The 16,634-nt window shown below is 38.2% G+C and overlaps 1 protein-coding gene across 2 annotated transcripts in view; it reads left to right on the forward strand.

Annotated features, from left to right (window-relative positions):
* Nucleotides 1-16,634, forward strand: part of ATP5PD (ATP synthase peripheral stalk subunit d) — a 28,050-nt gene that overhangs the window by 1,618 nt on the left and 9,798 nt on the right. Inside the window, exons 2-6 of one of the 2 annotated variants that reach the window (XM_058169531.1) lie at nt 3-133; nt 675-771; nt 3,152-3,223; nt 5,406-5,468; nt 5,590-5,796. In XM_058169531.1, coding sequence (XP_058025514.1) covers nt 12-133; nt 675-771; nt 3,152-3,223; nt 5,406-5,468; nt 5,590-5,721 — 486 coding nt within the window. In that variant the 5' untranslated portion in view covers nt 3-11 and the 3' untranslated portion in view covers nt 5,722-5,796. Of the gene's footprint in view, nt 1-2; nt 134-674; nt 772-3,151; nt 3,224-5,405; nt 5,469-5,589; nt 5,797-16,634 lie in introns of those variants that run through there. The other variant, XM_058169532.1, reaches the window with a different exon arrangement.

Here is a 16,634-nt window from a genome sequence, read left to right on the forward strand (position 1 = left end):
AGGTGATAGCAATGGCTGGCCGCAGGGTTGCTCTGAAAGCAATAGATTGGGCAGCATTTGCTGAACGAGTATCAGCTAATCAGAAACCTATGTTTAATGCTTTGAAATCACGTAGTGATGCTATTGCCGCCAAGTGAGTATATTTCTTAGTTTGTAAAGAGCACCATGGAAAGAAAAGGAGTGATATTAAACCAAATATCTTTGTGATTGATGGCTGCATCGATGCCATTGTTTGGATTACATTATTAAATACATGTTTCCAGACTGTGTTGCTGAACTGTTCACTTGCTTCTTATATCAGTGCAACAAAAGACGTACTTTTAAGGTATAGGTTTATTGAAATGGGCATGCTTTCAAATCTAGTGAAATCTTTATGCAGAAATGTTCCTATGATTTTAGTATTAAATTAAATTTAAATAAATAGTTAATAGCTAAATAAAAAGTATATTGATTGCCTCTCAGTCACTGTTAGTAAATATGATTACACCAGGTACGGGAAATTTTGGTACAGACAGAAATCCTCTCCATCCCACAGATCTTTAAATATAACATTCTTTGTCCAGACATTTGTTTGACTTTTCTTGTTGTGAAGATCAAGAATGAAAAATGACTTTAGAAGAAGGAATAGTCTGAAGCGTCCAGTAGTTTTGATGTTCTTTTATGTATCTAAATAGGCTTGCATCTTTGCCAGAGACACCACCAGCCATTGACTGGACTTTCTACAAGACTACAGTTGCGAATCCTGCCCTAGTGGATGAATTTGAAAAGAAGGTGGGGCACTTTTAAATTTTTGGATGTTTGAGGTGTATTCCATTGCATTCAGAAGAGACTTGGCAGTTCATAAACACCAATAAAAATGCAATAAAAGTTTCACAAATTTTCATAAAAAGATGAAAAACTAAAGACTATACACTGTTACTCAAGTTGATATCACCCATTCATCCCTCTCAACTTCTTTGAAATACCCCCATTTCTTTTTTTAACAGTTTAGAGAAAGCAAGTAGAGTGGGGGGCAAATCAAATCTCTGGGAGGATGCAGTTCCAAAGTGCTTCCACAGAGATGTGGCTATGAGCCTTCATACTTCTCACCTGGCAAAAGTTGGGACTCAGAAGCAGATTCTTCAAAGATGTTCAAGTCTGGCAGTTCAAAATTGGGTGGAAAAAGTGCTTCTATAAGTATTCTCATCCCAAGTTATATAGTACTTTGAATTGTACTCAGGAGCTGATGGGAAGCTAGTTCAGGGCCTAAAACACAGTACTGCACTCATGTCAAAGCCTAAAGCAAAGTTCTATACCCATCTCAAGGAACTGTCAGCACCAAGCCACTGAAGCTTTCAAGGATATTCAGAAGTAAATTTTTGTGAAAAATGGGGTGTAGCTGTTTAGATAAGAGGATGTGGGAATGAATCACTATTGCAAGATTTTGTTCTAAGTAGGGATGCAACTGCTGTATCAGCTGAAGCTAGGCAAAGGCTCTCCTGATCACGGCGTCCTCCTGCCCACAAAGTAGCTGGGAAGACCCTGCTTACCTAGGATTCTGATCATGTACGGTCCTCACTTATTGACTAGTTAGTCTCTGGGTTATGATAGTAACCGGGACTGCCAGGATTGCAATCGCTAAGCAGTGTGCTGATGTGATGCAATGTTTAAGGACTGAATCACTTAATGACAGAAATTCTGGTCCCAAAAGCTGTTGTAAGCCTAGGACTACTTGTACCAATAGCGAGGTCATAACAATGGTAATCCGGAAGAGTGACCTATACTGTCTTAATATCATACCTTGATCTAAAACCTCACAGAAAAAGGTCTTCAAGGGTGCTCTGTTGGTATATCCTGACTAGAATCTCAATAATCTTCTCTAAAAAAGTTGGGCATAGGGCGATAGTTGTCAAATGTAGCCTTTTCGAGGATGCCAGCACCACCTTCTCCCCAAGACACACATTGACCATGCTGCTCTCGATTTCCCAAAGAAGCTAGAGGGGCGAGAGTCAGGTGCTCATGTGGGGTGTGGCAGATGAGAGTACCCTATCCATTTTAATAGCATTCAGAAGCCAGGAATCCAGATAACATGACACAACATTGCTGCAGTAATCTCAGGGAACTTTCCCTATGAAGAGCCAAGATTTATGCAAATCTAAGCAATTTCATTGGCAAAGCATTGGGCTAATTGGTCACACAGCCAGGCAGGGGATCCAGCTGTAGTCCCTTCCCTAGAAGGGAATTGGCTACTCTAACCTGAGCGCCAGATGATAGGCTGCCCAATGTAATAAGGGAGGAAAAACCACCAAAACCATTCTGAATCTGTAAATCTGGTGAAATTTAAGCATAATTCTTGTAAACTAATGTGGGAGGACACTGCATTTATTATAAGACTTGCAATATCACAAGATTTTCACTCTTTAAAATTAGCTTTCTTGTCTCTTCTTGTAAACTGACTGCTCTCCTTGGGCAATATAAACTAGATTTTAAAATTTAAAAATCTCTCCCGTAGTTAAATGGCAACTATTTTTGGTTTTTTTGCCCACTGGATAACTCTTAAACTTTGGAAGTGGCTGTGGTTCAGGGAACTAACGGGGAGGAGAAGGATGTGAGCTACTAGAATAAGGCGATTTGATTGAGACTTTTTGTGTTTATTCCATTAAATTGCCCAATCCATGGCCCCTGGGCCACATGTGGCCCTGGATGCAAAGTAAGTTGGACCCGCAAGATCTTAAACTTTTATCATTCTTATGTGATTTCAATGATATTTGTATACATTAACCATATTACTTATTTTATATGTGGCCCAAGACAATTCCTTTTCACTCAGTGCGGCCCAGGCAAGCCAAAAAGTTGGTTGCCCATACATTAAATTTCATAAAATGATGCATTTTTTTCTAGGAGATAATGTGTAGGTGAGCCCTGTTCTTTTGTCAGCTGTTTAAGGTTAATCTGCAATAGATATTTGGAATGAAAATTTAGATCTCATGGTTGAAAGGTGCTTATACAACAGGACAATAAATGTACAAGAGCCTAATCCAGAGATATTGGAAACTATATACTTTATTACTGAATTAGAAATATAGATAGAAGGAAGAAGGTACACATGGTATGCATGGATTTGGAAATCAGAAGTTGTACATTTCATTCATTATTTCCTCAATTTTCACAGTTTAAAGCACTGCAGATTCCTATGCCTGCGGATACTGAAACAGCTAAAATAAGCGCACAAGAAAAGGAGACTGTAAGTGTTCCACTATCCTGTTACTGTTTTTTTTCATTGCACATCAATGGTGTTTGCAGAAGTGTCTGCTTGGCATCTTAGCAGATCGCTCCTGGCCTAATCTTTACTCATGATATCTTTAGTTAAATTATACTGAACATCATTCCCTGCTTCCCACATTCCATCTGCTTATGGATTTCTGCCTTTAGTAATTTCTCTGCTAGAGTCGTGGCACTGACAACGGCCAATTTTAACTACAAGAGTTGCAGGCCTTACATTGTCTGGAAGAATAAGTTGAAGACTTTCCATTTCTTCCTCCTTAAGAGTAAAAGCTGGAAATAATAAATAGTATTTGTGAGGTACAAAGTAGAAAATCAGAACATGAATGCAAAAATAAGGGAGAGGAATAATTTCCTTATTTGGCAAATATTATAACACTTGTGCTGCATGTATTTTATACGCAATTATCTGTTCTAAATAGCAGTGATTTAGTTGATTTTTGGAGCAATTATAGAATCATCCATTTCCTATTGCACTCATAAGTTACAATATATGGAATGGATGGCTATTTGAAAGATCAATCTCAAAAAAGCAGGATAGGGATTATGAGAATTAGCTATATCCAATACATATTTTATGTAAACATGGATATTTATTTGCAGGGAACATGTAAATCTGTGCCACTATAATTGTGGTATTGTTGACTTTATTATTGGCTATAAAGTTCAGACTGCCCATATACAACACACACTGTTCTTATGCCAGGTGCAGGAGAATGAACCTACCTATTTAATTAGGAATGTATTTTCAACTGCTACATTTTGCTGCCCTATTATAGCAATATTCCAAATTTTAAAATACATTCAACATTTTTATCATTTCTTACTATTACTTTATGAACTAATAACAAAAATAAGCCCTAATGAATTATAAAATCAACCAAACCCAAAGTTCCTGATGCTTTCTCTGCATGGAATAAGTGAAAAGCTCTGATGATGGAATATCCAAAAAATACAAAGCCTACTACTACATTTGTGTCAGGAACTCCAAAGCAATTCCGGTTTGAAAGGATTGAATGGGTGACATTACTATTGCCCGGGGGATGCCCAGTTGGGAGCTCCTTTCATGTCCCTATTAAGTTGGCCACTGATGTGGTATCCGTCGATCTAGTGGTCTCATACTTTTGAATTTCTGGTTCAGCAAGAGCTACAGCATGTGACGGAAGCTCAACCTGTCCAATGGCAGCAACCGGGTCTTGAATGTGAGCCTGCCAATTATCATTGCCCCATTTTACAAGCTTTCTTCCCACCATTAAATGAATCAGTGCAGTTGTTAAGTTAGTAACACAGTTATTAAGTGGAACTAGCTTCCTCATTGACTTTGCTTGTCAGATGGTGGCAAAAGATGATCACATGATCCCAGACACTGCAACTGTCATAAATACAAGTGTCCAAATTTCAATCAGGTGACCACGGGGATGCTGCAATGGTCGTAAGTGTGAAAAACAATCACAAGTCATTGTATTCAGTGCCATTTGAACAGTCACTAAATGAATGGTTGCAAATCGAGTATTACTTGTATTTCTTTTTTCTCACAGACAGTAAAAGGGATGCTACATAAGCCTGTTGTATATTTCATGTTGCCAGTGTATCTAGGGGTGTTTTTGATACTGTGTATACAAAGTATTTGCTAAAATACTGAATCCTGCCCATTGATTCATTTTCCCTGCTCCCTGTCAAAGAAATATAGCAACAGCAATTGCAATTAGACTTATACAGTATACTGCTTTACAGTGCTTTACAGCCCTCTCTAGCAATAGCAATAGCAATAGCACTTAGACTTATATACCGCTTTACAATGCTTTACAGCCAACTCTAAGCGGTTTACAGAGTCAGCCTACTGCCCCCAACAATTTGGGTCCTCATTTTACCCACCTCGGAAAGATGGAAGGCTGAGACAGCCTTGAGCCTGGTGAGATTTGAATTGCCAAATTGCAAGCAGCCGGAAGTCAACAGAAATAACCTGCAGTACTGCACTCTAACCACTGTGCCACTATAGCTCATATGGGCTGGAGAGGCATTGGGAGGCATGTCTTGTGATCAGATCCATTCAGGCCTCTCTGCTCCCATAAGTAAATATTTAAGTCCACAGATAGCTTCTCTGGAACCAAAGTTTCTCATAATGTTGCCATCTCTTCTTTCAGGATAAGAATGCTGCTGACTTCATACAGGCTTCTAAAGCCCGCATTGCTGAATATGAGGAGGAGGTAAACTAGCAATTTTAATTATACAAAAGGATTTTGGCATTGTATTATATTTTCTCCTAATAATTTCTGTCCTGCTGGTTTTCAGCATTTCTCTTTATCATGGGTTTTTTTTTCTCTTAAGCTTCAGCAACTGAGAAACATGATACCTTTTGAAAATATGACATACGAAGATCTACCTGAAAAATTTAGGGATCCTACATATGACCCAGTAAAATATTCTCACTGGCCACACAAGCTTGGTTCTGACATATAAACACTGGCTGTTTGAAAGCATTGTGCAACATCAATTCTTCTTCATGAGTCTATTAAATAAAGTAATTGCACATGACCCTTCGAAATCTGCCTCTTTTTTTCTAAGAATCCTGCAATTTAGCTTATTACTACTAAGATTGTATGGGATTGTTACCTCTAACTAACATTATTATTATACTGTCGTAAAAGTTGGAGTATTTGATTTAATGTTGTATATCCTGGAATTAATAATATTGGATTTGTTCAAATATGAGTTATGATGTGTTAAAAAGCCAAATATGCTTATATAAAACTCAACATTTTATGGATGGGTGCTTTTAACTTGCAATGTAACCCTATTAGGCTTTTTAAAGTATGGTACAAATCATAAAGACTGCATTTGTTTTTCTTACAAAAATATGTTTTATTGTACATAATTAAATTCCTATTCCTTCTGAAGTAAATGCTTATTCTATGCTTGTTTCTATTTTTCTCTCCTATCTTATTCTATTATTCTATTTAATCTATTAATTTTTGTGTCCTTGTTCCTATGTCCTGTTTTGTACCATTATTTTCCAGCTTAATTATTTCTTAGCTCTTTAAATATCCCCTCTCCCATCCTTGGCTCTTATAGATCAATCTCAGTCTGTTTACATGTGAGAACCTTTTTTTTACACTTCTATAAAGTTGCAAATGTTTTCCCTTTGAAGTTGGTTTATGCTGGCATGCCTGCAGGGCAGGGAGAGAGCATCTCATATTTTCAGAAAAAAACAGATTATTTAGAGGCAGGAAATGCTATTTAAATGGTTTACTTTGTGGAGAGTGAAGGCGGGAATTTCATATGAAAACTATCACCACAAATGGATAGCCGTATCTGTTTCTGGAACCTGTACACTTCTTTTTTCCAGAGGCAACAGTGGATCAAGGGAGGTGCCATCTCCCCTTAACCTGTCTTGTTGAAGATTAATCATCTTCCTTCTTCCTCTTCGTTTTTGCATCATTATCCAGAATACAGACATATATATATATATGTACTTAAATATAAAAGTGTGTTGTACAGAGATTTACTGGAAAGATTAGCAGGGCCAGGATGACATGACAAGGAAGCTGGGCTTTTTCTTCTTCTTTTGGGGAGAATGGCTTATCTGAAAGGCAAACTGGGTGCTTCCCCATTTCATCAGTAAAAAAGGCAAATGTCTGGATACATTAGCTGTTGCCATCAGGGGACTGGCAGCACATCCAAAGGCAAGAGATAATGGAAGCATGCTCCAGAAATATACCAGTTACTTGCTTCCTCAACTTTCACAGTTTGTAAATTGCTGTTTAGTCACTGTCAATTTTTGAAGAGTCCACTGGAAGGAAACTTGCTTTCTTACAGCAAAAAATGCTATTACTTCAGGACTGACCCCCTCCCCCCCCGAACCTCTAAATTGCTTATATAATAAAAATGTTATTCTATATCATTTTCCCTGAATTTAACATCTGTGGGCATGTATGCTATAGCTGTTATAAATATCATGCTGTTAGTAATACCCTGGCACATTGCTAACAAAAAGACCCAAATCAATATTCAGCTAATAGAAAAGCCTAGCTTACTAATTGCAGAAAATAAGGAGGACTAATAATTTCAGTATATTTTTAGAGAGTCGGGTTTACAAGGCACCAAGTCCATGTGCAATGAGAGATTGTGTATTTATTTACTTTTTACTTGCTGTGATATCTACTGTATGCTCCTCAATTCTTGAAGTGTCTGAATGGCTGATGTAAACCAGCACATAGAGTTAAAAACATAGTGAGTATCAAACACATCACAAAAATGTTCTACTAGATGTACTTCCAAATGCAGAGGACCAATTCTCAGCATTCCCCAGCCCTCAACTGAAGTGCTGGATCTTCAGAACTCCAAGATAGAATGGGTGGTCTGGATGTTCAAGGACAAGTTTGAAGAAAAAAAAAAGACTTGTGTAGCTTGAATCTGCTTTGTTCGAAAAGGACACAGGATTTAAAAAAAACACAGAATCTGTGTCATAAATCTATAGCGTAGAGATAAGATTTGGAAGAGGCTAAGACAGATACTTCCTTGATTCATGGGAGTATAAGAAAAGCGAGAGATCCAACACAATCAGATTTGGAAGATACTCTTATTATAGTCTATCTTAATAAATCTGGTTACCCATTACCTGCTGCTCTGGCCAAAAACATGCCTGCACATACACACAGAGAACAAAGGTGCTATTAATTCAAATAGCATTCTGGCCAGGTTCTACTTTAAGAAAACTTGCTCTAATCATTTCTACAACCTGATTCCTCAACTCATTGTAATACATTAAAACTGTTCCTCACTATCTTATTAATATCCTACTAGTTAGGCTACAGCCAGACACAGGTCACTGATGACATTGCTGCATTTCTAATAATAATAAATAATAATATTTTAATTTGTATACCGCCCTTCTCCCAAAGGACTCAGGGCGGTGCACAGCCAGAATAAAATACAAAAAGAACAGTGCATACAATATTAAGAACAACTGTTGAAAGGACCATGTTGATGACTTATTTCCAAGAGCTTCTAGGCTAGAATAAGGATTAAAAAGTAGCCATTCTAATCTCCTCCCTCTTCTGCGATTGGAACGCCACATACCTTCTCTTCCAACTACTGAGAAAAGAGAGAACAGGTAGGGACATAAAAACAGTTTCAACCAAGCATTAATGGAGGATGGATCTCACTGCTGAGAGACATTGTCTTGATCATTATCCCTACATTGCCAAGGAGCTCTGGGGCATGCTATAAAGATAGCATGTTGCAGAAGTATCTCCTACACCCATATAGTGGAACACTATATTAAAGAACAAATTTTATTTCATAAGGTTCTGAGGGAAAATGTGCACAAGACTTGTTTGTCTTATAAATATGTTTTCTTATATATGTATCAATATTTTATCCTACATTTAATTACTATTATTTCTTCAATTGTCCCTTGGGAAATTTTAGGATTAAAAAATATCCTCTTCAGCCCACCACCTTCTTTGAGAGCATAACCAGTCTCTTTGACAACATAGCCCTAGCTGGTATGAGTTTGGACCACCAATGCCACAGTTTCTATAACCTTCATCTATCTACTAAAAGGTAGTTCATCCTGAAGGCTTTATGGTTTAGCTGAAACAGTGATGCACCTGAAACAACTACAATGATATTGAGATTAGCAAATAGATTTTTAAAAGATTTCTACATTATATTGACAAGTTATTTTATATTTGTACTGTCTTGATGCATTAAATACCCGCATACACACATAGTGTATGCCTCATAATGTGGTTACATTCAGATGCAGCTAACAAAATAGGAAGAAAGATAAGGGAGCACCACCAAAAATGGTCAGAAGAAGAAAGGAAGACATCTTCAGTCCCTGCCTGAAGGACAAAGTAGTAGTTCAACTCCATTACCAAAACACTTTACTCAAGGATTAGTTACAGATACCAACACTTGTAGCATTTTGCATTGAGAAGATTAAAGTACAATTTATTTTTTTATAATACTTTCCTCCTGTCTTGCCACTGAGATCAAGAAGGGGGCTGAAGTTTTTAAAATAGATCAGGTCAGGGGCATCCACAAGATATGGCTGGGGGGAAAAAAGTCAAGATGGTGGACATGATAGTGCAGTCAAAGCTCTGCTCATTTGTTATGTGCATTAAGTTGCAAAGATGGTTGGCAAGATATCAGGAGAGAGAGAGAGAGAGAGAGAGAGAGAGATAACTGGACTTTCATTTCCATAGTAGCTTTTTATGTTACGAACATTTAGGTGGAAGAACTCTTGAAGAAGTCTGAGGACTGTGGATGAATGGAATCTTGGGACCAGAGCCAAATATTCTCCAGAAGAAAAGGAAACAAAGAATAAATCTGAGTGGAGGCTGAAATGCCTTTGGTTTTCCTGAACGGGATCTACAGATTAATCTACAGATTAGACCCATTTCAATTTTTAAAGCATTGCTAGGCTAGCACTTCCCCTCACCCTGGATTGGGAGCATATACTGATGCAGGCAGTAAAGTGGAAAAAATGCAATTAAGTGTCACATATAGCAAGGCATATTTCAATTATAGGGGAAGTAGAAGCTTGAAAGCTCATTTTTAAAAATACAGTAGCCTGTGTGTGATACGAGCACAGACCGGAGGCTGCTTGTCATAATGTGATGAAGGAGGAATTAGCCAATCATGTTGCGTGTGTACATTCTATTTATTTATTTATTATTTATTATTTATTTATTTATTTATTTTGTAAAACACAACAATATATATAAGTATAAGCATGAAATAACCACACACATTGAATACAACCAAAGGGAACATTAGGACAGGAACGGTAGGCACGCTGGTGCTCTTATGCACGTCCCTTACAGACCTCTTAGGAATGGGGTGAGGTCAACAGTAGACAGTCTTTGGTTAAAGTTTTGGGGATTTTGGGATGAGACCACGGAGTCAGATAGTGCATTCCAGGCATTAACAGCTCTTCTATGACCTGGGGCCATCAAAATATAGCAAGCTATATTCCAGACTGCAAAGAACTTCAGCTTGCCCACTGCACCACAATGAAGACTATAAAACCAAGGGATAAGATCAAGCGGGTATAACAAAAATACTTCCCCAACTGGACAAATTTGTCTTGTATAGGAGGGCCAGAAACCTCCTTGCCTTCTTCCAGAGCCAGGTGCTTCTTGATCTGTTGGAGCTCCAGGGTTACCTGTTTCAGAAACACAAGGCTGTCTGTGTTGTCATTTTCCACCCAGGAAAACTCCCGTGTTGGTTTGTTCTCCATGTCTATCTCTTCTCCTATATGGAAAAAGTGAGAGACAAGAAAGTATTATTGCGTTAAAAGAAATTGGGATTTTTTTTCTAGGCCAAGAGTGGAATTTTGTGCCACACAAAATGGCTGACATGCCAGAGACTTGATCTATTCACAAGGAGCATGCTGTGGTGGGTGTGCCCATCACAAAAGATACCAAGGTCTTGTAGTGAGGAAGCTCTCCAATTACCTCCAAGATATAGTGTTCACTCCCTGGTTTACATGGGAGGCAGCAAGCAATTGGGTGGAGGCATTCAAGGAGTGGAGGGAGCAACCTCAGCAATTTGCCATCTGGCATATGATCAACGTTCTGAATATTAGTGAAATAGTGCTTAAGATATTGGACTAGGAAGTGGGATATTGAGGTTCAAGTCCACCCTCGGCCACAAAACTCATGAGGTGATTTTAGACTACATACTGTACACATTCTCTCAGTTCGCCCTATCTCACTGAATGGTTGTTGTGACGAAAAAAGGGAGGACAGACTATGGGCACAGCTGGGAATTCCTGAGTGGAAAATGAGATGTAAACCTAAAAATTAGAAATAATAATAAGGAAATGGGCAACCATCCCCGTGGCATCCATTTTGTGAGAATGCCCATTCTCATATGGCCAAATGGACCCCCTGCCCTATAGGCCTGTCTGCATTGCCCTGCAGTTTCTCCTTCTGCTGCTAGTGTGTGTGTTGACTAAAGCTCACCTACATCGGTGACAGAGTCCTCTGCTTTTATTTTTTCCTTTCGCAAGAATTTTCTTATAAAGTTCTTGGTCTTGAAGGATGGGAACTTTGAATTCTGCTCCTTGAAATATTCCATGCAGGCATTCTCTAGGATGCCAAGGACCATAAATGCAAAGATTCCAATAAAAAACATTGCTGTGGAGAAGAAGAAAGAGCCCTGATTAGTTGTCCCCACTCTTATAGCCTTCAAAGGAAACAAGAGACAGGCAGGAAGGCATTATCAGTCTAAAAAGCTAATTCTTTTATTTATTTATATATTTATATAGCATAGCAGCTGGGTGGTGTAGTGGTTAGAGCACCACCTTTGATGTGGGAAACCGGGGTTTCTAATTTCAGCTGGTACCCACCTTATCAGTAGGGATCCTTAGGCAAAGATCAATTAATCTTTCACCTGCCTGTCTCAACTATGAGAGTGACATGAACTAGGAGAGTCATGCCAGCTTGGCTGTCACCTGGATTAACAAGGTCCATGTCAAATGTTGGGGAACCAGGATAATGAATAGGCTATGGGATCAAACCATACATGGATGAAACCATGTATGGTCTCTGAACTGGTCTCTGGAACTGATGGAATTTTATTTATTTGTTAAATTTACATGTTGCCTATTTCCCCGATAGGATGACTCTGAACAGCTTATATAATGTAAAAATAAATAAATAGAAAAGCAATTTAAAATTTTACAACTATGCACATTAAAAAATTTAAAACTATGCTGAAAACCAGAATCAAGAAGACAGATGGGGATAGAGATGAGGTCTTTCTATCCTGTCAACCACCTCCAGGAGCAAGCAATCCCTTGTGGCCCTAAGCCAACTAACAAAACCAAGTTTAATACCCTTCTGGAGGGCAGAAGGTAGCGCCCAGCCATGAAGCTAAGCTTCGGAGTCCTCTGTTAACAATCTATTGTTGCACTGAACTCACAGAAAGTCCATAAGCAATTTCTATTTTCTCATAAACCCAGTACAACCATTGTCTCTGATCCATCCAGAATCAAATACCATTGATTAGTTCCTGATAATAAAAAGCTTCCAGAATGCATGGTTGTAATTTAGTACTTTGATATTTTCATATGTATAAATAAATATTAGAATCACACGTATAGATAGTAAATAGAAAAAAGGGAGAAAAATTGATATATAAGAAATGAAAACTGATGTGAAAATGTTGGAAAGAAGAAAATTGTAAAAATTAAAAAAAACTGTTCAATAAAAAATATTTTTTTAAAAAGCTTCCAGTTTATTATCCTTGATTTTATTTAAAATTATGAATGGAATCTCTCTAAATAACTGCTCCTCACTCTCCAAAAAAGAAGGTGACCATTGAGATTATCTCCATAATACTTGAACACCAAATCTTCCACAAATTGGCACCCAATTATCTTTACAGCCATCCTGTAATTACATATGATGTCTCCGTTCTGCAAACTTCATCCATGTTTTTGAGAAAGTCAAGTTCATTAATGCCCCCTTCAACCTCCTCTAACAATTACATTACTATATTTTTCCTTTTATCAACTTAGGTAGCAGCCCAGAGCTATGGCTTTTATGTCAACAAGTTCTGTCCCATGTCAGAGTTATTTTACTATTTCCTACAGAAATCTTTTAGGTTTTAATTCCATGTGATGTGGCCCTCATGTAGTAAAATATATAGACATTTTATATAGTATCCAAGATACATGGCATATAAATGATTCACACAACATGTTACTTGCTAAAAATGATGAGTGATTAGCCCTACCTGTTCCAAGGAGTCTACTATTGAATATTCCACATGATTAGGTAATTACCTATTACTGGTGGATAATCGGACGTTGGTGGTAGCTTGTCAATAAGCATCACAGACAAAAATGAGACCTGCAAGATCATGGTCACTTTAAAGGCAATTTTTTCTGCAGGAGAGGCAAAAGCATAAGAAATAGCCATATCCAGCAAGAAAAGAACAAACATTGGCAGAATCACAATTAATTCATGAAGAATGGATCTCCTCTTCATAATAATCTGTAAAACGAAAAGGTAGTAAAAATAACATAACATTTCCAGGACTAGCACAAATTTCAGTTGTACAAACTGCTAAATCACCCCAAGGCTAGGTTTAGCTGATTGTTTAAATTATGGTTGTCCAATTTTGGCTTGCCGGGGCCACATTGAGTGAAGAAGAATTGTCTTGGGCTGCATATAAAATATCTAACACAGTCAATATGTATAAATGACAGACTATGATGTTAAAAGTTTATGATCTTCTGAGGCCATATTACTAGCTGTCCAGAGCTGCATGGCCAGCGGGCTGTGCGTTGGACATGCCTGAAGAGAGAGAAATTAAAAGATCAGGATGGCAGTTGCAGCTGTACAATAGAAACCTGTTTCTTTTTTATGCACTTCAAGGGCTTTTGATTAATGCCAGAGTCACCATCGTGACTTTATTTGCTGCTATTTCCTCCTCCCTCACAGATGCTTCTGGGTCCATGATTTTGGTTTTTTGACAGACTCTCAGCTTCAACCCACAACCAGTGAAGTGGTATACCTCAGCAATTATTCCATTGCAGAATAAACCTGGATGGTGAGGTGGGGTTAAATTATAGCAATTAATGCTCATGTTCCAGATGTAAAACTGATCGGCTGGAGTGGCTGCTACCCAGAATCAGTCCTGCCACTGTTCTGAAGTCTTATTTTAGAAGAAGAATTGTTGAAGATAAAAATGGGTCAGGGACAGGATGGGAGTAGGAAATCAGCATTTTTGTATGGTTTGCATTGTGATTCCAACACAAACTAACTGCACCCAAATGCAACTTAAACAAACTTAAACTTAAACTTAAACAAAGAGTGCAGAGAAGAGCAACAAAGATGATTAGGGGACTGGAGGCTAAAACATATGAAGAATGGTTGCAGGAACTGGGTATGTCTAGTTTAACAAAAAGAAGGACTAGGGGAGACATGATAGCAGTGTTCCAATATCTCAGGGGCTGCCACAAAGAAGAGGGAGTCAGGCTGTTCTCCAAAGCACCTGAGGGTAGAACAAGAAGCAATGGGTGGAAACTGATCAAAGAAAGAAGCAACTTAGAACTAAGGAGAAATTTCCTGACAGTTAGAACAATTAATAAGTGGAACGACTTGCCTTCAGAAGTTGTGAATGCTGCAACACTGGAAATTTTTAAGAAAATGTTGGATAACCATCTGACTGAGATGGTGTAGGGCTTTCTGCCTGGGCAGGGGGTTGGACTAGAAGGCCTCCAAGGTCCCTTCCAACTCTGATGTTATGTAAAACCAATAGGAGAGGGATTACCCTGAGGCAAATCCAACCTTTATTGTAGGTAAAATTTCAGCTGGGGAAACAATAGAAGACCATTTTTTTCAGTTGGCCATTGGGCTGTCCATGGATAAGTTACATGAGAAAGCCTAACGTTAGACTTGATTTTAGCAACTTAAAAATGGATGAGACCACAATCTTTCCTTTTCCAGAAATATTTAATATTATACTCTGGGCAATGAAAGACCTGCCAACAGGGACTGAATTAATGCAAACTGCCATTGGAGAGACTCTGAAATTGATCACTAATGCTAGGGCCATTTCTTGCTCAAATTTCTGATTGAAAAAAATTGTGAGCTATTTCTCTTTGAACAGATTGTCAGGCAAAGATCCAGCAAGCCTTTTATCTTGTTGACAGAGAAAAAAAGAAGGATCTTTGAAATTTTAGACTATAAAGATCCATTAGAGAGAGAGAAAAAAAGCTTTGGAGCCTCAGCCAGATGAAAACAAGATAAAAGGGGGAATTATGGTTTTATTGAAAACAAAATATTTTCAGAACCTAGGCAGAATCTAATGGTTTGGTTCTGCGGCCTCTCTGATTTGCTGCAAAATATCCGCTACGATCTGCACTAAGGTTCTTTTTGTACATGAAGCAACATAGGACTTATCTTTTCCAAAACACAGTGAAGAAGAGTGCAATTTAGTATCTGCTGTGAGAATGAAGCAGTTACCTCATTAATGCAGTTGGAGGAGGACCATATAGAAAGTCAGCACTGTATTTGTTGTCTTTGTTTATTTTTTGGTTTCAGATACTGTCTTTAAATTGGGAACTTGAGGCAGTATAAAAAAATGCTTCATCGTCCTATTTTTCTGTGACCAATTTTTCTATTTCTTTATATATTTAATATACCTCCTTTACTGTTTTATACACAACTAAAGGCAGTGAATAGTATTACTTAAAAAGACCGCAAAGATAAATGCTTTCTTAGAAAGTATTACTTGACAGAAAGAGTTGTGGAACTTGGAACAAACTTCCTATGGAAGTAGGGGGTCAATCATCATTAACTGAATTTAAACAAGTTTGGGATAAGCACATGCCCATCATCCGGCAAAAAAAAAAAGGAAAAAAAAGAAAAAAATTCTAATAAAACTTGTTTACAAAAAATAAAATAAAAATAAAATAAAATATAAAATAATAATGAAAAATAATAAATAAATCAATAAATTAAAAAGAAAACAAAAAACAAATAAATTCAAGGGGCAGATTTGATGGGCCACCAGGACTTTTCTGCTGTCAGTTTTCTATGTTTCTAACAAACCTAATTAGCACTCCTGTGACATTGGTTGGGCAGAGAAAGAGAATGAACCAAAGTTACCCAGTGAACCTTGGATTTCAAAAAAGGAAGCTCGAGAACTTGCAAACATAGTGCTATGGATTGTAGAATTTAATATATTATTCCAACATGGGAAAAGTAGATACTGTATATATGGATATACCACACAGTCAGTTTGGTCTAGGGGTGACGACACCAGGTTAGAAAGCAGGAGACTGTGAGTTCTAGTCAGTGGTGGGATTCAAGAAATTTAACAACCGGTTCTCTGCCCTAATGATTTCTTCCAACAACCAGTTTGCCAAACTGCTCAGAAAGTTAACAACTGGTTCTCCGGAAGTGGTATGAACTGGCTGACTCCCACCATTGGTTCTAGTCCTGCCAGTTGTTCTCTCAGGCCCAGCTCAGTGGTGGGATTCAAAAATTTCTATTAACGGTTCTGTGGGTGTGGCTTGGTGGGCATGGCATGGCTTAGTGAGTGTGGGTGGTGGGCATAGCAGGGCAAGGATACTGTAAAATCTCCATTCCCACCCCACTCCAGGGGAAGGATAGTGCAAAATCCCCATTTCCTCCTGACCAGCTGGGACTTGGGAGGCAGAGAATAGATGGGGCGGAGCCAGTCAGAGGTGGTATTTACTGGTTCTCTAAACTACTCAAAATTTTCACTACCATTTCTCCAGAACTGGTCAGAATCTGCTGAAACCCACCTCTGGTCCAGCTCATGGCCTGAAGTTATTCAGCTGGCTTTGTTGCCTAAAGTGGGACTAGAACTCATAGGCCCAA

Source organism: Ahaetulla prasina, chromosome 2, assembly GCF_028640845.1.
Source record: "Ahaetulla prasina isolate Xishuangbanna chromosome 2, ASM2864084v1, whole genome shotgun sequence".
Lineage (NCBI taxonomy): Eukaryota > Metazoa > Chordata > Lepidosauria > Squamata > Colubridae > Ahaetulla > Ahaetulla prasina.